Source organism: Myotis daubentonii, chromosome 2 (assembly GCF_963259705.1).
Source record: "Myotis daubentonii chromosome 2, mMyoDau2.1, whole genome shotgun sequence".
NCBI classification, from domain to species: Eukaryota; Metazoa; Chordata; class Mammalia; order Chiroptera; family Vespertilionidae; genus Myotis; species Myotis daubentonii.
The window spans coordinates 71,228,356-71,252,517 of NC_081841.1; the positions used below are offsets into that span (position 1 = coordinate 71,228,356).

The 24,162-nt window shown below is 42.8% G+C and overlaps 1 protein-coding gene and 1 pseudogene across 1 annotated transcript in view; both read left to right on the forward strand.

The window, feature by feature from the left end:
• The first annotated feature begins 3,430 nt into the window (after positions 1-3,430).
• Positions 3,431-24,162, forward strand: part of RAB21 (RAB21, member RAS oncogene family) — a 39,714-nt gene continuing 18,982 nt past the window's right edge. Inside the window, exons 1-3 of the mRNA XM_059683655.1 lie at positions 3,431-3,869; positions 17,988-18,047; positions 18,973-19,080. Coding sequence (XP_059539638.1) covers positions 3,723-3,869; positions 17,988-18,047; positions 18,973-19,080 — 315 coding nt within the window. The 5' untranslated portion in view covers positions 3,431-3,722. The remainder of the gene's footprint in view (positions 3,870-17,987; positions 18,048-18,972; positions 19,081-24,162) is intronic.
• Positions 9,413-9,553, forward strand: LOC132228820 (U2 spliceosomal RNA; annotated as a pseudogene).

A 24,162-nucleotide genomic window follows, 5' to 3' on the forward strand; every position in this document is an offset into this window, starting at 1 on the left:
TTAAAATAGCACACATTTATTCTCTTCCAGTTCTGGCAGTCAAGAGTCAAAAATAAGTTTCAGCCAAAACCGGTTTGGCTCAGTGGATAGAGCGTCGGCTTGCAGACTGAAAGGTCCCAGGTTCAATTCCGGTCAAGGGCATGTACCTGGGTTGCGGGCACATCCCCAGTAGGAGGTGTGCAGGAGGCAGCTGATCGATGTTTCTCTCTCATCGATGTTTCTAACTCTCTATCTCTCTCCCTTCCTCTCTGTAAAAAAATCAGTAAAATATATTTAAAAAAAATAAGTTTCACTAGGCAGAAATTAATGTTTTGTCAGGGTGTACTCCCTCCAGAAACTTTAGGGGAAAATCTATTCCTTGACTCTTCCAGCTTCTGGCGGCTGTCAGCATTCCTTGGCTTGTGTCTGCATCATTCAATTTCTGCCTCCATGGTCACACTGCTTTTCTTTTGTGTGTGTGTGGCATCTCCTTCTTATTTCTTCTTATGAGAATATTTGTGATTGCATGTAGGGGCCACCCAGATAATCCAAGATAATCTCTCTATATCAAAATCATTAATTTAATCATATCTGAAAAGACCCTTTTCCTAATAAGTTAACATCTCTAGGCACCAGATGTAGGACTTGATATCTTTGGCAGGGGGAGTGGAGTGGGCATTATCAACCTGCCACAACTTACATCTATATTTACCCACTCTGCTCAAAACTATGCCAAACCGACATATTGTAATCCATGAACATTTGTTAAAAGTCATACTTAAAAAATGTTTTTTATTGGTTTCAGAGAGAGAAAGGGAGAGGAAGAGAAATATAAAAACATTGATTGGCTGCCTCCTGCACACCCCCATACTGGGGATGGAGCATGCAACCCATCCCGACCAGAAATCAAACCAGCGACTTCCTGGTGCATGGAACAATGCTCAATCAACTGAGCTTCACCGGAGAGGCACATCCATGAACATTTGCTCTACTTTCCTTAAATCCTGATGTAAGCTAAATCTGAAAGATTATTTTATCTTTAAAAATTATTTTATTTTACAATGAAAAAGTTTCATGTAGGTTCTAAGAGGATCAAGCTCTTAAATGATCTGGGATCCGTATCATTTGAACAGTAGTTGAAAGAATTTGTTATATTGAAAAGAGAAAAGAAGGCTTAAAGGAGGATCACATAGCTTTCTTCATACGTATGGAGATATTTCATAAAGAACAGAGCTTACATACATACTGTGTAGGCTGAGTTAGGAACAATTAATTGTAGGTATAGACAGACAGATCCAATCCAATATGAATAAGAATTCAGAAGGAATAACAGAAGGTGCCCCTTCAAAATGAAGTCTCGTTCTAATTCTGATAGTATTCATGAATATGCACAGACCCTGAAAGGAGGAATGCAGGTAGAAGTAGAGAATATATCCTCCGATACAATCATGAGGATATTAATAAAGACATAAAGTCTCTTTAATGGCTCTAAATAAATCTAAGTAATATTATCCTTCTTAATCCATTTTCCAAATTACAGTACAGTCAGAGTGATCTTTTAAAAGTCAAATATAATTGTCAGCCCCCTTGATTAAAACTTCATTTGCTGAAAGGACCTTTCAGTATTGACCCCTAGCTTCTTTGCCCATCTTATCTGATGTTTTTTCCCCTCCTCTCTGCATTCTTGTATTGCTTAACTTTAGACACTTGAGCCTTCCTACCTCAAGGCTGTTGTACATACTGTTCTGTCTGCTTCGAAGCTTTTCGCCCTTCTTGCCTAAGTTACTCCAGTTGGCTCCCCATATGAGTTTGCAAATTATTCTGAACTGCTTTATCAAGATGAAAGTATTTATTGTATAATTGACTGTGTCTACCTTCCCTGCTAAAACATATATCTTGTTCAGCACCTGGCCTGCCACATGGTGAATATCTTGAAATATTTGAATGAATGAATGGACTATCTGGTTTAAAGTGGAAAAGAAGAAGGGGGGAATATTTGCCTAACTGACACCAGATTTCTAGTTGCACATTTTCAGAAACACCAGCATGGTTTCTTGAAAGAGTGTATTCCATGAAAGAAAGGGGAGGCAGATGAAGAAAAATAAGCAATCATCAAGCACCCAAATATTTATAAAATGCCAAGTGTGTCACCCCAGCACGACCAGGGGTGATCCCGAGTGGGGGCGGAGGGGGTGAAAGGATTAAGGAAAGACAGACAAGAGAATGAAAGCTGGGTCTCGGTGGGATGCTGCTCCCTGATGAGGAGACAGCGCCAGCGCCCACAAGCCGTGTCTTTATTTTATAGCAGATGCCAGGAGGCAAACTAGGGGCGTGATCAAGTTGTTTACAGCATTCTCGTGAGTTTCATCCTCACTTAACTACATGCACCCGAACTCTATCACAAGGCACGTGGGGCTACGTGTTCGGACCATAGGTTCAAGCTTACAACCACAGCCATTGGCTATGATTGTGCTGGGAGGGCCCTGCCCTTCCAGCTGGGACTTGCATGTGGCAATGAGAGGACCCTGTCCTTTCATTAGTCTGAGGCTTGAACCTGGCCCAAACACTGTAGCCGCACCCCACAGCCAAGTATGTGCTTGGCACCTTGAGTCAGAAATCCAAAAGTGGGCAAGTCTCACGCAGTTCTTGTCCTTAACAAATCCGCAGCCTAACAAAAACAGACAAATACTCAGCAAAGTAATTTCCATGAAGTGTGGTAAACACTGCCAAAGAAGGTGTATCTGTGCTATGAAATACCTAACCTGGGGGGTTGGGGAGGAGAGGGGTGGGAGGCCAGAGGGAGAACCATGGGTGGTCTGGGAAGCCTTACTGGTCTAAGCTGAGACCTGAATGATGAGGAGACTTGGCGGCCTGGGGAACTAAAAGACATTCAATGGGCCCTCGCTGGTTTGGCTCAGTGGATAGAGTGTTGGTCTGTGGACTAAAAGGTCCTGGGTTCAATTCCGGTCAAGGGCACATGTCTGGGTTGCGGGCTCGATCCCGAGTAGAGGGCGCACAGGAGGCAGCCAGTCAATGCTTCTCTCTCATCATTGATGTTTCCATCTCTCTCTCCCTCTCCCTTCCTCTCTGAAATCAATAAAAATATACAGAAAAAAAGAAAAGAAATTCAATAGTTATGATTTGGAGTCCCACAGGAAAATACTGTGAAGCTACTGAAGGGCACCTTGGCAGCTTGGCTTACAGCGACTTAGCTTTGTGACCGTTCCCCGAGCAAGAACGACAACGCCTTGCACTCCAGCACTGCACCTGAGCTGGGCTTGCCCGCACCACTCATGCCCGGTTCCCCCAGTTCCCATAAGAGGCAGACGGGTGCCGGCCCGCAGCTCCCCACCCCGCCAGCCCCACCCCCGGAAGCGGCCAGAAGCCCCGCCCACCCCGGGGGCGTCCTCCTGGGCCAAGTTCTAGCGTCTCCGCCCGGGGCCACGCGGTCACGTGACCCGGAGTGTGACGTAGGAGGAAGGAGACGCCATTAGAGGGAGGCGGAGAAGGAGCGCTCTTCTCCTTTCGTGGGGTGCCTGACGTGGTGGCCGGGGCCCTTCATTCTCGGACTTTCTATCGGCCCCTCCAGGCCTCGCCCCAGGAGACGAGCTAGCAGACGGCGCCCGGGGTCGGCGGGCCGGGGCGGAGGGGCCTGTGCCCGTGGCTGTGAGGGCGCCGCGGCGGCCGTGCGGAGCTCGGCGCTGCTCTAGGGCTCGGGCGGCCGGGGAGCGGGGTGCGGCGGGATGGCTGCGGCCGGCGGCGGGGCGGCGGCGGGGCGAGCCTACTCGTTCAAGGTGGTGCTGCTGGGGGAAGGCTGCGTGGGGAAGACGTCGCTGGTGCTGCGCTACTGCGAGAACAAGTTCAACGACAAGCACATCACCACTTTGCAGGTGCGGGCCCCGGGGGGCGGGAGGCGGCGCCGGGGGCCCCTGCCCGCCCGGAGGACCCGGCCGCCGCGGTCTTCTGGAGCGGGGCTCGCCCATCCCAGGCCTGTCACCGCCGCCGTGGACTGGCCCCTCCGAATCCGCCCTGGGGACGCCCGGGGTCTTGGCAGCCTGTAGACGGACAGACAGACAGACAGTCGGGAGGGGAGTGGAAGGGCCCTGAAAGTCCCCATGCCCCGGCCGCGCAGGTCGCGGAGTCCCCATCGTTGGGCCAGTTTTTCCCCTTCGTCTTACTTCCTCTTGCGCCCTAGGTGCCTTCGCTTTACGGTCGCCAGATGTCCCCCCCGCCTTTTTTGTTGTGGTTGGTTTCTTTCGGAATTAGGGACTTCGCTGCGGGTTTGATTCCGCGAATTAGGTGACGGGACTTCAGCGCTTACCGATGACTAAGTGTTTATGCGAAAGTTCGGTTTTGTCCCGTCTTCACGTAACGCGCCGATGGGCAAAACGTCCATCCCCGGAGGGGTTTTGAAATGACCGCTCGCCGGTGCGGGTTACGCAGCTTCGTTACCGCCTTGCGGGTCTGTCGTGCTCTGCGAGGTCGACCCACATTCACATGGGAACGTCATGTGAATACTGTTTATTTTCTTTGTTTCGGAGAGAGAGCCGGCTTTCTTCTGTAGTTACATTGTGGTTCCTCAGAAAAGTGTTAGAATGTAATCATTTTATTGGGAGGGAAACCGGTCCTTGGAGGCGGTTGTAGTCTGTCCGCCTCTCCCCCAAAGAAATCCGGCTGCACGTGTTAGAAAAAAGAAATATCCAACTAATCTGACTTGGTCAATGTAGTCAGAGACAACAAACCCTAGTGAACTTTTGAGCCTCCATTCATTTAACTAGTTGTGTGATCTTGGGCAAGTTAGTTAATGTATCTTTGCCTAAGTTCTTCCTCCTTTAAAGTTCTTCGCCATAATTTAGTGTCTATGTAATTCATAGGGTTGTCAGGACACATACACCTATATAAAGCGATTAGGACCTGGTCCAGTGTAAGTTCTTCATCATTTTTACTGCCCCAGGTTGCACAATAGATCTTAATTAATGACTGTGGAGTGTGTAAGAACATAGACACTATTAATAGAACTCACAGTGTTCTTATTGTTGTGACATTTGATGCTTGATTCTATTATTAAAGTACCGAGTCTAGAATTTACGAAGATGTTCCAGTTCTATTTCCAGTTCTATTTTTATTCCTGTGTAAAGCATAATATCTGAAAAGGTTAATGCCAGGAAACTCCTTTTTTTCTTACATCCTTGCACAAGACCACTTACACAATTTTAATAGTGGATTGTTATTTTTGAGTGCTACTAATGAGATTTGTAGGGGAAAAACATGTCTATGGTCATTTGGAAGTTTAGAAAATCATTTAGGTAAAATAGCAATAGCTAATACCGAGTTCTTTTTTTTTTTTTTAATCAGGCCTATGGGGCGGATAGGTTTTTTTAAAAATATATATATTTTTAATGATTTCAGAGAGGAAAGGAGAGGGAGAGAGAGAGAGAGAGAAACATCAATGATGAGAGAGAATCATTGATCGACTTCCTCCTGGGGATTGAGCCCACAACCAGGTCATGTGCCCTTGACTGGAATTGAACCCACTCTATCCACTGAGCCAAACCGGCTAGGGCTGAGGTGGATAGTTTTGTTAGCCCCATTTTATAGATGAGAAAACAGGCTTGGTTAAGTTGAGTAATTTGCTAGTCATTACATTGCCACAAGTCATGCTGCCCAGGCTGAAATTTGAACCCAGGTCTGATTTCAGATTTTGAGAAATTCACACTGCCTCTGGATATTGGCAAACCACCCCTTTAGTGGTTTCCTTTATGCTACAGGTCTAAGATAAAAGAGAAAACCATTGCAGTTGAGCTCTCAATTTTTATTTTAAAATATTTTTATTGATTTTGGAGAAGAAGGGAGAGGGAGAGATAGAAACATCAATGATGAAAGAGAATCATTGACTGGTTGCCTCCTGTATGCCCCACAGTGGGGACTGAGCCCACAACCGAGGCATGTGCCCTGACCGGGAATTGAACCAGGACCTTCTGGTTCAGAGGTCGACACTACTACTGAGCTAAGCCAGCCGGCTGAGCTCTCAATTAAAAAAAAAAAAAGACGCCCTAGCTGGTTTGGCTCAGTGGATAGAGCGTCGGCCTGGGGACTGGAGGAGGGTCCCAGGTTTGATTCCAGTCAGGGGCACATGCCGGGGTTGTAGGCTCGATCCGCAGTAGGGGGCATGCCAGAGGCAGCCGATCAATGATTCTCTCTCTCATTGATGTTTCTCTCTCTCCCTCTCCCTTCCTCTCTGAAATCAATAAAAATATATTTTAAAAAAGATAATTTAGCCCTTCAACCTAAAACTTACATTTCCTTATAATTCAAAAAACACCATCAAAGCTAAAAGCAGGCTAGAGATTTTTAAATATCTGAGGAAAACCACTGCTGGAGACTGTCTTTAGGCAGTCCACTCACATCCAACTCAACTCCAGGCAGAGGTCTCAGAAGCTCCTGCCCATGTCTAGGCACATTCTCCTTACCAAATCCCAGGAATCTACAGGAGGATGAAATTATGGTAGATCTCCAGTATCAAAGCATAGTCCTGATTTTGATGTTTATATATAACTCTCATCACAACAATATCTGGATTATATTATTGAATTGAGGATTTTGTTGTATTCCAATGTATGGAAACAGAATTATATCTAATCTTTCTCTTAGATATCAATTCATCTCATCTGATTCTAATAATTTTTTTCAGAGAAATTTGACTTCAGTCCTTGTAAGCTTTTAATTTCCTAATGGAGAAATTTGACTTACACGTCCTTGTAAGCTTTTAATTTCCTAATGGAGAGACCATGCATCAGTAGATATGATAGGAAGTTCCCCCTTTTTTTTGTAAACAAGGACTTACTATCTATCTTTGTAAAATACTTTGTTTTGCAAAGTACACTTTCATGCATTCATATTTCAAAGAATTATAGGACTGAGGAACCTAATAATAGTTTATGGTTCTCTGTTTCAGTCTCTTGTTTAATTTCAGTCAAGTGATTGTCTACTTTTGTCTTGGAGGTGTGATAAACTGACATAGAAGGTGTAAAACTATATGCCCTAAGGCAACCTGTTTCATTTTTAGATAGGTCTAATTTCCAATAAGTTTTTCTGTGTGTAAAGCCAAAATCTGTTTCCCTGTAGTTTCCAGTCCTAGTTCTGCTACTGCATCTTGGTTGCATGGGACATCCCTTTTGATAGTTGAGGATAGCTATCACATCTTGAGTCTTGTCATCTTTTGGATAAACAGCTCTGGTTCCTTTAACTGGATTCCCTATGATATTCTAAATCATTTCACTATTTTTTTTTTGAGAATTTTAATGAATTTATTTTAGTTAAACTGGCAACGTATACCAGGGAGCAAGATCTCAGATGCTCCTCATTTCACTATTTTGACGTCTTTTCTAGACTCTTCACTATTTATTTACTCATTGTCCTCTTTTTCTTTTTTTTTATTGATTTCAGAGAGGAAGGGAGAGAGAGAGAGTTAGAAACATCAAAGGTGAGAGAGAGAATCATTGATTGCCTGCCTCCTGCACACCGCACACTGGGGATTAAGCTTTCAACCCGGGCATGTGCTCTGACCAGGAATCAAACCGTGACCTCCTGGTTCATAGGTTGACGCTCAACCACTGAGCCATGCCAGCTGGGCTGTCCTCTTTTCTTTAAAATGTGATGCCTTGAGCTGCAGAAATGATTGCAGGGGTGGTTTGAACTGAGCAGAGTAGTGCAGGCTATCACCTCCCCTACTGAGAATCCTTTTCTAATACTGAAGTAGAAAAGATTCTATCTTTTTGTCACACCAATTAATATTGGGCTTGCTATCTTAGTCTTATTTGCTTAAAAAAGTTTTACATCCCTTAAATTATTTTTTCTTGGATTTTGTAGTTGCTTTTTGTCCCTAATGTATTTGACCCATTAAATTTGACTTTGATAGATTTGCGTCAGTGGTTAAAACCTCTTAATGTCCTTTTAAATTTTTATTCTATAGTTCAAAAAACATTGATTTTGGGGTCAGGCAGTTGGTTGAGTCCTGGGCATGTAAAGAAGAATAAGGCATGGTCCCTATTGTCTTGATTAGCTACTCATTTTAACTTTGACACCCAAAGATTTTTCTTTAATTTCTGGCCAGGTCATTAATAAAGACTTTCAAAGGGGGGAGAGAGGGCCAAGTGCAGAGCTCTGCAGCAGGTCTCACTAGTCCAGTGATGTATGACTAGAGGTGTAGTTTTCTTTAGACTTTGGGAATCTTAGGATGGGGCTTTTTTAGGCTATGTATGGCCCATAGTCTTTTTTCCCCTTGAGTGAGAAATCCTTACTAATGGAGTGTTGTACATATTAATGATAATGGAAGCAAAAAACAACTTAAGACTTACTTCTGTGGGCTACTACCTACTGGATATGAAACCTTTAGAAAAAAATGGTTATTCCAGCATTTTTGATCTCCTAGCTTTTTTGCCCTAGATACGTTAGTCTTGCCCCTGGTTATCACTAGATGCTTTGACAAATTCTTGCAGAAGACAAGATATACTGTGTTCCGCATTAGGAGGCCATACATTGTGGTAAAAGGGGACTTTGGTTTGAATTTTGGTTTCTACTTACAGCCATCATGATCTTGGTTATTCTAATGTTTGTAAGCTGGCTTTTTCTTATGGAATGGGAGAATCTCACACATAGGGGTTTTTTTTTTAATATATTTTATTGATTTTTTACAGAGAGGAAGGGAGAGAGATAGAGAGTTAGAAACATCGATGAGAGAGAAACATCGATCAGCTGCCTCCTGCACATCTCCCACTGGGGATATGCCCGCAACCCAGGTACATGCCCTTGACTGGAATCGAACCTGGGACCTTTCAGTCCGCAGGCTGATGCTCTATCCACTGAGCCAAACCGATTTCGGCTCACACACATAGGGTTTTTATGTGGATTAAATAGAAAGCCATCATCTGTACAGCTCCTACCACAGTGCCTGGCACATGTTTGTTTAATAAATGTTTGCTGTTGAGTAAATAGGTGGTGCTTAATGTGTGTTGGTTTCTTCCATTTCAAAAAGATAATGGAATTTGGCATGAATTATTTTGAGAACCCATGCTGTCTCTGAGGGATAACTACATTTTAAAATTGTTTATTAGGTTATAAACAATTTTTAAAAATATAGAAAAAATATATTCATTATCGAATTTTGGCTGGAAATGACTTTTCTGTTGGGGTTGACATTTCTGGAAATTCACTTCCTTTTTGAAAATTGTGATATTTGTCGTGCTTTAGTGCTTTAGTACTGCGGCCTTTTGCAGAGCTTCTCCTAAGTTACTGATAATTGTGAAGTAATCTTGTAGGTGAGCTCTCTGAGAACCCAAAATCCTTTACCTGGCCCAGGAAGCTTAATCTTATATAGCAGGGGTGGGGAATCTTTTTTTTGCCAAGGGCTATTTGGATATTTATAACATCATTCATCGCTTCTCGGCCTTTTGGCTAAGATCAAGTGTAGTATAACATCATTCACAGGCCATACAAAATTATCAACTTAAAAATTAGCCTGCTATATTTGGTCAAACATTTAATTAACTCACCCGTAATGCCTTGGCATGGCCAGGACAAGTGATTTTGCAGGCCAGACATTTCCCACCCCTGTTATATAGAGTCCCCAAGCTCTCTGATGTGATTTCCCTTCTGATTTGGAGCTTTGATAAAATTGGCAGAGGCAAGAAAGACAATTGGAGTGAGGGAGTTACTGCCTTTTCTCTGGAATTTATTCAAAGCAATACTGCTGAACCTAAGCAATTAAATTCAAGAATTGTTTATTTAATACCTGTTATATATCAAACATTGTGCTAGCTAGGGAATGTAAGATGAGTAAGATACTTTAACTGTTAGTTAGCTTTCTTGACTTTATGTATTTTTTTATATAAAATTTTTTAAATTTTAAAATGTTTTTATTGATTTGATTTAATGGGAGCGGGGGGGGGGGGAGGGGGGGGGGAAGAAAGGCCAGGGAAAGGGAAATGGAGAGGGAAGGGAAAGGTGTGCTCCCGGGAGGGAGAGGACCTGTTTTTATTGATTTGAGAGAGAGGGGAAGGAAGAGGGAGAGAAATATTAATGAGAAACATCTATCAACTGCCTCCTGCACGCCCCCTACTGGGGTCCGGCAGGCAACCCGGGCATGTGCACTAACCTGGAATTGAACCTGTGATCTCTCAGTGCATGGGACAACGCTCAACCAACTGAGCCACACCCGCGAGGGCTTGCCTTTATGTATTCTTAAATGTTGTCATCTATACTAATAAAAGGATAATATGCTAATTAGACTGGATGTCTTCAGGACATCCTTCAGGACAAAGCCACCATGGGGGGGGGGGGGCGAGGCAGAGGTGGTTAGGGGTGATCAGGCCAGCAGGGGAGAGCAGTTAGGGGGATCAGGCAGGCAGGCAGAGTGGTTAGGGCAGGCAGGCAGGTGAGTGGTTAGGAGCCAGTGGTCCCAGATTGTGAGAGGGATGTCCGACTGCCAGTTTAAACCGAGGGTGCAAGCCAAGCTGAGGGATACCCCCCTCCCCTGCAAGAATTTTGTGCACCGGACCTCTAGTTTGGATTATAACCCTCTCTTGTCTTTGATATGTCTCTATGTCTGTGCTCTTGGGTGATTGCTTTCTTTTCTTTAGATGTGCCTTCTTTTTTTCCTTATTGAAGGTGTTTTAAAATTACAACCTCTAATTTAAATGCCTTCTATCATTTTCCTTTTTAGAATACTAACTGGAATTCCACCTATCTGCCTCCTAAAGTGTAGGGTAGGTGCCTGTTATTTGATTAGCAAAACAGTGCTTGCTGTAAGTTTGGCTGGGCATATGGTATCCTGACAGTTTGGCAAATGAGAAAACTAAGATTTGAATTAGATTTCCAAGGTCCCACAAAAATAATGCGTACCATTTTTTAAAAACTAAGTCTACTTCCCCCCTCCCCTATATACCTTAACTTCCGGAGCAACACTTGGCATTCAGGTTCTAGTAGTTGGTTTTGTATTTGGCATCATAGTCTCTGGTGAAGGAATCTTGGTTTCCTTGTTTGTAAAATTAATGTTTGAATATCTGAAATATCTTCCAAATAGTTCTGGAAGCCACATCACTGTTGATTCAGCCAGGTCATCTATAAAATTTTTATAAAATAAAATAATTGAAGTCTTTTTCTAACAAATGGGTTTTTCTGAATTGTGGATTTGAATTTCTAATACGTATGTAAGTATTCTGTATCTGACTGCCATTTCCTGCTTTGTGTTTTAAGCTACTTCTTAGAAGTGACTTTTTGACTCTTCTTTGCAAGGTATTTACTTGGATTCTAAAATGATTATAGTCCCTCTTTTTAGAAGCTAAGAACAAGAAATGAGGTATTCAAGCACCCAGCTTAGTTTTCTTTCTTTTCTAAAAAATTGAAATATATTTGACATATAACATTGTGTAAATTTAAGGTGTACAACATTAATTTTTTACATTTTAATACTGTAATACAATTGCCATTGTAGCAATCTAGCTTAGTTTTCTGATAGCTCATTGTTATTGCCTTGCTACAAAGGACTAATTTTATAAATTATCTGCCTGAATCCTTTCTTAAGTCTGGACATGGTGATAGATACTTTAGCCTGAAACAGTGTTAGTGAGTATAGCAAAAATAACATTACCATTCAGTTACACACACACTAATGAAAATTGGCTGAATTTACTAGTAAAATACATCAGATAAAGTCAGGAAACTATTCGTCCACAATTCAGTTAATATGCTAATTTAGGTATTGCTTTGTCGGTGGTTAGCAAGCACAGCAACAAAACAAAAACAAAAACAACAACAAAAAACAAAAATTAAAAGAAGTTATTAAAAGACTTTCATTTAGAGATATAATTTGTGCCTATTATTTCTCTCCTATAATTCTATTTTGGTTTTTAAGTAGAGATTTTAAAAAATAATCCGCCAAGATTTCTGATAAGATGGGCAAAATAAGCCAGCATCAGGTGCAGATGACGGATGGCAGTCTTGAACTAATAAGATTGCTAATTTTTTAATACCCCTGTGGTTTGGAAGATGAAGTCATTGGAATTAGAAGTAGTGGTGCTGTAACTCAGAGTTTGAAGGAGTAAGATGGGAAATGTACTGTTACTTTGATCCTCATTACCTTGTTGCATACCCTGAGAATATTTGGGAGATGAATTGGCTTCCAGAAACACTTAGTGTCTAAGTAGAGGAGTGCCAGGTTAAGAATGTGTGTATGTTCTAGAATAGGCAGCTTTGAGCAACAGGAAAAGCACTTGAGGAGTCAGACAGGCTTTCATCCACTGTAGCCCCTGACTCAATTATCTCACCTTTGGTGTCACTGTATTCTTTAAATCTCAAGGTCACAACTGTAAAATAGGGATAACTCCCTACTTTACAGGGTTGTTACAAAGATTAAATGAGAAAGTCCAAACACAGTGCTTGGCAAGTGTGTGAAAATTGTTTCTGATATGTGCTTATGAGCAGTTTTCTTGGGAGTGAGTGGATTCATAGCTTTCATCAGATTCTCAAAGAAGTCCATGATCACTCCCTTTCTAACTCTCACTGACATGTAACAGAATTAAGAATCACTGCCCATTTTGAAGCTACTAATCTTATGTCGAGCTTTAAAGTCCACAATTGTCTTCAGAAAATATTATTTGACCTACAGTATGTACAGATCAGTTTAATAAAATTACTTTATAACGGGGGGGGGGGAATCACTTCCCAGAGTATTATAACCATAGTGGTATCAGTAGTCTAGACAAATTAAGTGTATGCCTCATAGAAGTGGTTAAAAAGGGTAAGACAAATTTTAGCTTTTGATCGTTTGCTGCCATCTTACTGTTACATAAAATCTTTTCAACTTTATTCTCAAGTATATAATTGTATGTTTTTAAGACTAGATGTTTGCTCTTTAAGAAACTACAGAATATTAAAAACTTTGGATGTCTGTAAAATGAGATGATTTATATTACAGAAGGAATTTTTCTATAGGTAGGACTTAACATTTTTCATTATGAAGGGGGAAAAAAGCTGTAGTGGGGATCCTTTGATAATGTGCTTCAGATGTCTGAGTTAAAATAATTTGGTTTATAAGGAAGCTTTTAGGAACATCTCTATTATAGAGTTATACCTCCATTGATTTGCCCAGGCACTTTGTAAATGTGTTTATCTATAATAACAATACAGTTGACCCTTAAACAACATGGATTTGAATTTCACAGATCCACTTACATGTGGATTTTTTTTCAATAAACATGTACAGTGCTTAAATTTTATTTTCTCATGATTTTTCTTTTTTAATATATTTTATTGATTTTTTACAGAGAGGAAGGGAGAGGGATAGAGAGTTAGAAACATCGATGAGAGAGAAACATTGATTAGCCGCCTCCTGCACACTCCCTACTGGGGATGTGCCCACAACCAAGGTACATGCCCTTGACCGGAATCGAACCTAGGACCCTTGAGTCCGCAGGCCGACGCTCTATCCACTGAGCCAAACTGGCCAGGGCTCATGATTTTTCTTAATAATATTTTCTTTCCTTTAGCTTATTTTTTAATAACAATGCAGTATATAATACATATAACATACAAAATGTGTGTTAATCATCTACATGTTACCTTAAGTCTTTTTCCTGTTAATAGTAGGCTAAGTAGTTAAGTTTTTTGGGAAGTCTACAGTTATATGCGGATTTTCATCTGTGTGGATGTTGGCACTACTCTGCCTGCCCCTATCACTGGAGAAGTGTTAGCCCAGATCTCAGTCTGGGAGGTACCAGAGCATAGAAGCTATAAATTCTTTTTGGAGCCAAACTACCTGGATTTCAAATCCTACTCTATCACTTACTGTGTGACTTGGACATGATACTTATCCTTCTTGTATCTCAGTTTCTACATCTATAATTTTTGTATAATCCTATATAATAAAGAGGTAATATGCAAATTAACCCCCACGCCCTCACAAGATGGCTGCCTACGACCAGGCCAGCAGGGGGGTTAGTGAGGGACGACCAAACGACTGAACAAGCAGGCTGCATGGGGTGACCAGGCTGGCAGGGGGGCCATGAGGGGTGACCAGGCTGGCAGGAGGGGCAGTTGGGGGCAACCAGGCCAGCAGGGGGGCAGTTGGGGGCGATTAGGCTGTCAGGGGGGGCAGTGAGGGGTGACCAGGCTGGTGGCGGGGGGCAGTTATGAGTGACCAGACCGACAGGGAGGGGGCAGTTGGGGGCAATCAGGCAGGCATGCAGGTGAGCGATTAGGAACCAGCGGTCCAGAATTGTCAGAGGGATGTCCGATGGGTCCCAGATTGGAGAGGGTGCAGGCCTGACTGAGGTGGCAACCCCCCCCCTCCCCCCCCCCCGCACGAATTTCGTGCACTGGACCCCTAGTCTATAATAATAAAAGCATAATATGCTAATTAGACTGGGCATCCTTCTGGACAAAGCCGGGGCTTTGAGGGAAGCCTGGGTCCCAGGTGCCTGCCAGCGGCCAGAGGGAAGCCGGTGCCAGCAGCCAGGGGAAGGAAGGCCTACTCTTGCACGAATTTCGTGCATCGAGCCTCTAATAATTATGTATAAATCACAAGGTGCTATCAGAATTAAATGAGTTACTATTAAAAGTTCTTAGAACACTGCCCATTTTATTGTAAGCCAGGGGTGGGCAAACTTTTTGACTCGAGGGCCACAATGGGTTCTTAAACTGGACCGGAGGGCCGGAACAAAAGCATGGATGGAGTGTTTGTGTGAACTAATATAAATTCAAAGTAAACATCATTACATAAAAGGGTACGGTCTTTTTTTTTTTTTTTAGTTTTATTCATTTCAAACGGGCCAGATCCGGCCCGCGGGCTGTAGTTTGCCCGCGGCTGATTGTAAGCTCTGCAAAACTGTTAAATTAATAAAAATATGTGACTTTGTTAACACAAGACTTATACCTATGAAAAGATAACTTTCAAGATAAGGTAGTATATGCTGTATATTACAAGATTGGGATTCATAAAATTCTTCAGGATAGAGAGACTCATTGTGAGTTGTATGGGTGGTATGAGAAGACCGAAGAATTCAAGGAAGAAGAGTATAGGTCAGAACAGAAGTTGGAAGTATACAATTCAGATAGAGAATAAATAATAGACCCAAGATAGAGGGGGTACTTACTGAAAAAACAGAATTGGAGGGACTGTATACAGCCCAGGTAAGTTGAAGAGTTAAGAAATACTGGAAGCTATCTTAGGAAGACAGATGTAGACACATTGTGAAGGTCCTTGGATACAAAGATAAGGCTTTGAGATTTTTATTTGTAGACCAGAAGCCCGGTGCACGAAAATCATGCACTGGGTGCGGTGGGGTCGGCCCTCAGCCTAGCCTGTCCCCTCTTGCAGTCCGGGAGCCCTCAGGGTATGTCCAGCTGACGGCTTAGGCCCGCTCCATGGGGAGCAGGCCTAAGCCAACAGTCGGACATCCTTAGTGCTGCCACGGAGGCAGGAGAGGCTCCCGCCACCATGGCTGCACTCACCAGCCATGAGCCCAGTTTCTGGCTGAGCGGCGCTCCCCCTGTGGGAGCACACTGACCACCAGGGGGCAGCTCCTGCATTGAGCGTCTGCCCCCTGGTGGTCAGTGCGTGTCATAGCAACTGGTCATTATGCCTTTCGGTCGATTTGCATATTAGTCTTTTATTATATAGCAGTGGTCGGCAAACTGCTGCTTGCGAGCTACATGCGGCTCTTTGGCCCCTTGAGTGTGGCCACGAAGTTTCAATCGCACTGTACGTGCACACCCGCACGTGGTCTTTTGTGGAAGAGCCACACTCAAGGGGCCGAAGTTTGCTGACCACTGTTATATAGGATTAGGGCTCCCTAACTTGTATAAAGGAGAACCTTATGAATGATCTTGTAAAAAGTATTTAGCACAGCCGTGGGCTTAGTTGGTTGGGGATCGTCCCATGCACCAAAAGATTGCCAGGGCACATGCCCAGGTTGCAGCTTGATCCCAGATAGTGGCAGGCCGGAGGCAGCTGTACAGTGTCAATGTCGCTCTCATATTGATATTTCTCTCTCTCCCTCTCCCTTCGTCTCTCTGAAAATCAGTTTAAAAATCTTAAAAAAAGGTACTTAGCAAAGTGGTTGGCAGAGGGTAATCATTCCATAACTGTTAGCTAGTGTTAGCAATAGTAGAAATGACTGTATTATTAATGACTGTAATTTCACAGAAAAGTTTTCTATATGTATTACAGTAATTTTAAATTTATACTGGATAAATTTAAATGCGTGCATTCACCAGACACTATCAGTAAACAAATACACACGGCTGGAGCGAGGCTTAATGCACATTAGAACATCTGACTGCACATGTTAAAACTGCTGCAGAAAGTCACACCATGTGACAACAGAACCATTACCACATGTGACGCGGTGTGATCACGTGCTAATCATTTGCAGAACATTGTTACCAAGCAGTGACTCTTGGATTTGAATAGGTAGACTATAGTTGTAGACATGTAATATTTATGTTGGCGAAATTACTACAGTGTTTTTTCCAACATATGGCCTATTCCATAAAATTTGTTAAAAATAACAGTGAAAACATCCAGCTGGTTGCTCAGTGTTTGAGTGTTGACCTATGATCAGGAGGTTGAAGGCTTGATCCCCCCAGTGTGGGGCATATAGGAGGCAGCCAATCAATGATTCTCTCTTATCATTGATGTTTCTATCTCTCTCTCTCTCCCTCTTTCTCTCTGAAATCAATAAAAATATATTTTCACCGGGGGCAGGGGTGGGGCGGGGAGGGAGAGACTGAATTAACAACAACAACAAAAACCCTATTAATTTACTTATAAGCAAATCTTGGTTAAAGGCTTTTTAAAATTAACAGGGTGTTAATTTTCACATGTGACATACAGACTGGAAATTTTGTCCATTAAATCCAAAGTCCATTAAATTGAGGTCGCAAAATGGAGGGTTTGCTGTATTTGTGGTCTTATCTCGCATTGACCATACAACGTGAAGTTTGCCATGGGGCAAGGAGTTATATGTTTCAGCCTTCAGTGGTTTCACTCATCTGCCAGGAAAACTCCTACTATGACTAAAGGGGAGATCATCACCTTTTCTCTGAAACTATCTTGGACTCATCCAGGCAGGCTTTACATTTCCTTTCTTAGGTTCTCCCTTCCCCCCTTATAATATAGTTGGCAAGACCCTTCATTTTTAACAATGATCACATGGTATTTTAATTCTCTACATTTTTATTTCTGCAATAGACATAAGCTCCTTAAAGGCTGGAACTGTTCCCTTTCATTACTGTGGCATTAGTATCTAGGGAAAGTATTAGATATAGGTAAAATAATTGAATTATAAAATAATTGCAGCCCTGGCTGGTTTGGCTCAGTGGATGGAACATTGGCCTACGGACTGAAGGGTCCTGGGTTCAACTCCTGCCAAGGGCACATGCCTGGGTTGCGGGCTCGATCCCCAGTGGGGGGCGTGCAGGAGTTAGCCTGTCAATGATTCTCTCTCATCATTGGTGTTTCTCTCTCTCTCTCTCTCTCATCTCTCCCCCTTCCTCTCTAAAATCAATAAAATATATTAAAAAAATAATTGCAAGAGTATTTTTGAGTAATATTGGTATTCATACATTAAATTACCAGTAAATATTTGTTTTATCTCATCATAGAAATCTCTTAGACTCTTTCTATATTGAGTAGTTAAGGTTATATCAAATTCAATGCTCTAAGAAAATTTTTTAAGGGGAAAAACTAAGAAGAAGTATTTACTAATAAGTACTGTTTTTCTTTGTGTTTTTTATAACATGCTTATAAAACATTTTTTTAGATTAGAATATAAGTAATTTTCTTTCTTCAGTGAAAATGTTTACTCAGTAAACATTAATAAAAATTCAGTGGTTATTTTTTTACCCAGATAACTTGAGGTTCATATTGAGATGATTTATTCATCTATAGTTAAGTTAAAAAATGTTATTTTATATGAAACATTGTTTAATGTGTATCTCTGTTTTCTTAGGCATCATTCTTAACAAAGAAGTTAAACATTGGTGGAAAAAGAGTAAACCTTGCTATATGGGTAAGTTTACCTTGAAAGTTAAGGCCTCTACCGTCTTGGTACTCTAATAACCGTTTGACTCAAGGAATAGTAATTTGAAAACTTGAATTTTCTTTTAAATTAACTCCAGATTAGCCAAAGCTTTTTAAAATATTTTTTTCTAAAATCTGGTTAATAATGATATCTTGAATACAATTATATACATGAATATTGCTATCATAACTTTTCAGCTGGGTAAGGATTAACTCGTGTTAGAGATAGGACAGCTGCTTAGCTTTTTAAAAAAAAATAATGGTTTTTTAAAATTTTTTATTTTAAAGAGGAAGGGAGACGGAGAGAGAGAAAAAAAAAACAACATTCAATTGGCACCTCTTACACACGAATCTACACAGGAATCAATCATAGTCCCTTCGGTGTACAGGACTATGCTCAACCCACTGAGCACACAGCCCAGGGCCACTTGGCCTTTTCCCCCTGTGTCTCTATGTTCCACTCTTCTAAGGGAGTGGCTGGTGGGGAAAAGGGTGAGGGTGATGCAGTAGGGTACCTGTTGGCAGGCGGTCCTGGTGCTTCCTCTCTTTCCTTGTCTCTTCCCTCTGTGGGAAGCCTAAATTTAGGGCCAGGCCTGTACCTACCTGGCTTATAATGCCATCTTGGTCATTCTGACCCGGAGGCAACTGAACTGTTTTTTTAATGAGAGTGGGAAGATTGCTGGGGAGGAAGATGGTTGGGAAGGAAAATGGAAACTTTGTATAACAGTAAAACATTAAATATTAATTATAACTTGAGTTTTAAAAAGTTTTTGTAACCTGCTTTGTTTCTTGTAACAGTGTTTTGTGGTTATCTATAACTTCATGCCTCACTTTTAGTCAAAAGTTTACTGTAATTGCAATAGCAGGTGTATTTTTTTTCTTCTGATATAATAAGCATTTGCTTCTTTATTTAGGATACAGCAGGTCAAGAGAGATTCCATGCATTGGGTCCAATTTACTACAGAGATTCAAATGGAGCTATTTTAGTTTATGATATAACAGATGAAGATTCTTTTCAGAAGGTATTTTATTTACTTACTAGAGGTCCAGTGAACGAATTTGTGGAAGGGTGGGGTTTGGCCGGCCCGGCCCCAATTGGGGCGGATCGGGGCTGGGCTTGTCAGGAGGGGGAGATGGCGGGAGGTTGGCTGGCTGGCCCACCCCGATCGGGGCCCAATCAGGGCTGGGTCGGCTGGGGAAAAGGCCATGGGCAATTGGCTGGTGGGCCCCGCCCCCTATTGGGTTGGGGGCCGATTGGGGGTGGGACAGGCCATGAGGAGGGGCTGTGGGCAAGCCAGCCCTGCCCCCAAATGGGATGGGGGGTGGTTGGCTGGCTGGCCCTGCCCCTGATCGGGGTGGGGGGGGCCGACCTGGAGTCGGGCCGGGCAGGGGGAGGGACTGCAGGAGATTGGCTGGCCGGCTCTGCCCCCAGTTGGGGGGCTCAGGGGCAGGTCTGGCTGGGGGGAGGGGCTGTGGACTGATCAGGATGGTGGGGGCCCATAGGGGACAGGGCTATCGTGGTGGGGCGGGCTAATTGGGGGCAGGGCTGGCCAGGGGGAAGGGAGGGGTCGTTTGGCCGGCCAGCCCCACACCCCACGCCCTGATCGAGCCAGTTTGCTGGCCACAGTGGGCGTCATAGTGACCAGTCATTACAGTGGTTATGGCTGTAACAATCTCTGGCTTTTTATATATATAGATGTATAGATGACTTAATAGAAGAACAACACTGAATTTTCAAGTTTCCATAACATGCTTTTGTTTACTAATTTGATTAGTCTTGATTTTAAAGGTATTGTTGTATATAAATTGTGACTACTCATATTTTTTAATGGAGTATTTAATTCATGTCAGCAATGTGAATAATAGTTGTTAATAGTTAAAATTACATAGCTTTCTTAGACCTTAGGAAAGAGAATCTGAAGTGAAACTTCAGGAAAATATAGGGGCTTTACATTTTTTCCCTGTTAAAGAAAAATCACATGCATTTCTTGGATTACATGCATACTGGGCAACTGAAATCTTGGTACGGCTCCATGGGCTTCCTAATTGTGAAGAGGAAAAGGGAGAACTAAATCAAATTTAAGCTCTTTCTCCTCACTAAATGTTCTGAAGGATATAATATAACTGTAAAAAGTGTTTATTTTATAGCTCCTCCATTTTTTTCACCCCTTTTTATTTAATATTTATTTAATATTTTTATTGGTTTCAGAGAGGGAGAGGGGGAGAAAGATAGAAACATCAGTGATGAAAGGGATTCATTGATCGGCTGCCTCCTGCACACCCCACACTGGGGATAGAGCCTGCAACACTTGGCATATGCCCTGACTGGCAATCAAGCTATGGTCTCCTGGTTCATAGGTCGATGCTCAACCACTGAGCCATACCATCTGGGCTTGTATATCAACAATATAGAGTTGGAACCAAAAATGAGTTACCACCATTAAACTTATCTCTGAACTAGGGGCCCCGTGCACAAATTCATGTACTTTGAAAGGAACTGGGCTGCGAGACTGCGGTGGGCACAGGGGTGGCTCTCAGCCCATCCTCCTCGACCCTGCCTGGCCCCTCCCACTGTGGTCCCCAGGCTCCTGGTCTCCTATCTGCCAGCAGCCCTGCTCCTGCTGCCACCGCTTCCACGTGCTGAAGCCGGCCCTGCTCACACCTTCTAATAGTGCGGAGTGATTGGGGCGGGTGTGAGCGGCGGCTGCTGCCCTGATTGCCCCTTAGGAGCAGGTAGAGGTGGAGAAACCCTCAGGGGCGATTGGGGCTGGCAGCCACTGCTCACACCACTGATGGCGCCAAGAGATTGGGACCAGCGGTGCCAACGGTGGGTTCGAGCAGTGGCTCCGGCGCTGGCAGTGGATGCGAGTGGGGCTGGCACCGGCAGCAGCTGCGAGCGCCCGGCGGGACCATGGTGCCCCAGAGCAAAGAATTTTTAGTAACCACCAGCGGCTTGCCCCGATGACAGTGACTGGCGCCCTGCCTTGGTCTGGCACCCCTGCTCCACCATCCCACTGCGGTCGATGCCATCCATGTTCTGCACTCTGCTGCCTGCTGCTGACACCCACCATGTTCCACGTGCACCCCCTGGTGGTCAGCGCACGTCGGTTGTCCCACCATTTGGTCTCTTTGCATGGTAGGGTTTTATCTATATAGATTGTCATCACTATTAGAATAGTGATTGATTACTTATTTGACCTTTCCTCTGAAAGCTCCTTTGGAATTTTTCAAGGGTGTATAACCAAAAGGGGTAATTTCCAAAGCAAAAACTTACCTTAGCTTGAGTTATAGTTGTTTCATGTTGAAATTGCTTGCCTTTTTAGGTTTTTTTTTCTTTTCCTTTATCTCCAAGCATTTAACTGATTAAGCAGATATGTGTTAGCTCTTAGATCAGGCATGTCAAACTCGCAGCCAGTGGGCTGCATGCCTCATTTAAATAAATGAGGCATGCAGCCTGCCGGCCACGAGTTTGACATGCTTGCCTTAGATTACTGATGACATGGAAAAACTTAGTTTAAGGAATAGAAAAATGAAACAGCTTGCAGATTTAATGATATTTTCAAGTTATTTTGGGGCTGCTATTTGGTGCTATTTCTTAGCCCTTCCTGCCTTTTTTAATTTTGTAATATATTTTTAAAATTTGGTCTTAGAGGGAGGGAGGGGGGGGGGAGAGAGAGAGAGAGAGAGAGAGAGAGAGAGAGAGAGAGAGAGAGAAGAGAAAGATTGATTCATTGCATTTCGTACATGCCCCAACTGGGTATGTGCCCTGAGCAGGAATCGAACCTGCCACCTTTTGGTACACAGGCCGATGATCCAACCAACTGAGTCACACTGGTCAGGGCCCTTCCTGCCTTTTTACATTTAAAAAAATGGTTTAGGTATCTTCTTGATAAAGAGAAGGTTGAGCCCTGCCTGGTGTTGCTCAGAGTTTAGAACGTTGGCCTGTGAACCAAAGGGTCACAGGTTTGATTTCCGGTCAAGGGCACGTACCTGGGTTGGGGGCTCACCTCCTGACCCCAGTCAAGGTGGGTGTAGGAGGCAACCAGTCCATGTGTCTCTCTCACATTGATGTTTCTCTCTCTCTCTCTCTCTCTCCCTCTCCCTCTCCCTCTCCCTCTCCCTCTCCCTCTCCCTCTCCCTCTCCCTCTCCCTCTCCCTCCCTCCCCCCTCCCTCCTTCCCCCCTCCCCCTCTTCCCACTCTCCCACAATGGGAAAAATGTCCTCTGGTGAGGATTAACAAAAAGAGAGAGAGGGAGAGAGGGAAGGTTGAGTCTCTTAGTTGAAAAGTGACCATTTATTTTGCTGCATAGCAAAACTCCTAAAACTTGGTGGTTTAAAATTACTTACTATTTCTTATGATTTTGTGCGTCCTCTGCTATATTTGGTGTCAGCGAAGTCACTCATGCAGTTGCATTGAACTAGGAATTTAGCTGGGCTGGAACCATCCAAGGCAGCCTGGTTCTCCTCCATATGGCTTCTCACTCCATTTGGTGTCTCATCTTTTGGTTCTCTCACCACATGCTCTCTCATTATTCCATATTCTAGCCTAAGCTTCTTATATGATAACTGGATCCCAAGATTGTAGCTGCCAGTCCTTACGGCTTAGGTCTGGAATTGGCATAGCATTATTTCTGCCATGTTCTCTTGGTCAAAGCAGGTTACAAGGCTAGCCCAAATTCAGAGGAAAGGGAAATAGAGTCTGCCTCTTGATAGGAAGATTGACAAAGAATTTGTGACCATCTTTAACTCACCACAGAATGTATGGGGTAATGAATTGGATGCCTGCGGAGGGAGCTCTTATTAGAGGTGAATAACAATTTTTTTAACTGGTTAGATTTGTGATACTATATGTATAGTATACATATAGTATATATGTAGAGTAATACATAATTGGATTCTGACATGTTTCTTTTGAAGTGATGAGGATGGACATTTTATACCAGTACTATCAAATTTTTCTTAACTAGGGGCAGAAGTTAAGTGCTTTTCTGAAAACTTTATATACGCATGAATGAAACAAAAAGATGGGGTTGTTCTGAGAAAACTGGTTCAGTGCTGTTACAGAGACAAGGTGTTGATATTGATTACCTTTGCTTTTTTAAAGATTTTGGGTTTACTAAAGAGTTAGTTCCTGTACGTTCTTTTTTTTTTTTTTGGTCAGGCAAATATCTTTACTTCTGCAGAAGGGTGTGCACACACATGGTCTGGGAGCACACCCATTATATATATTTAAAAAAAAAAGATTATAGTGGAGCTTAAAAATTCCTATAACCTAGTGCAGGTATAGCTGTTTTTTTTTTATTGTTTAAGGTGTTACATATTTGTCCTTATCCCCACATTACCCTCCATCCCCCCTCCCCCCACTCATGCCCTCACCCCCCTGTTGTCTGTGTCCATTGGTTAGGCCTATATCCTTGCATATAAGTCCTTTGGTTGATCTCTCCCCCTTACCCCCACCATCCCCTACCTTCCTTCTGAGGTTTGACGGTCTGATCGATGCTTCTCTGTCTCTGGATCTGTTTTTGTTCATCAGTTTATGTTGTTCATTATATTCCACAAATGAGTGAGATCGTGGTTCCTCTACATTCTTGCAGGGAATAGGAGTATAGTGCTGTTACATTTTTACCATCAGACCAGTTGCACAGTAAATGCTTACCATATATTTAATGTAATATTTGTAACTTATAAATAGATATGTGTGTAATTTTGGGGGGAGGTATATAAGTTCTGTGTAATTTGATTGCATACAGAATAAATTCCATTACAAAAAATGAAAGGAGATATCCAGGTGTTTTTTTTTTAATCTTATTTTATTGTAGTCAACATCATTAAAATCATGGCTTCAAAAGATTAATTTTCTTAATTCTAGTTTATTCCCAGCTGGGCTTACTGCTATGTCCATATGAAGTATCAGTTTGTTACTAGAGTCACTGTATACCAGTGGTTCTCCAGGAGGGGGTGGAAATGTCTGCAGACATCTGTGGTTGTTACAACTGGAGGGTGATACTGGCAGAGTGCTTAGGCAGCCAGGTTTGCTGCTAAACATCATATATTCCATAGGACAGTCCCTCATAACGGAGAATCATCTGAGTCAAAATGTCAAT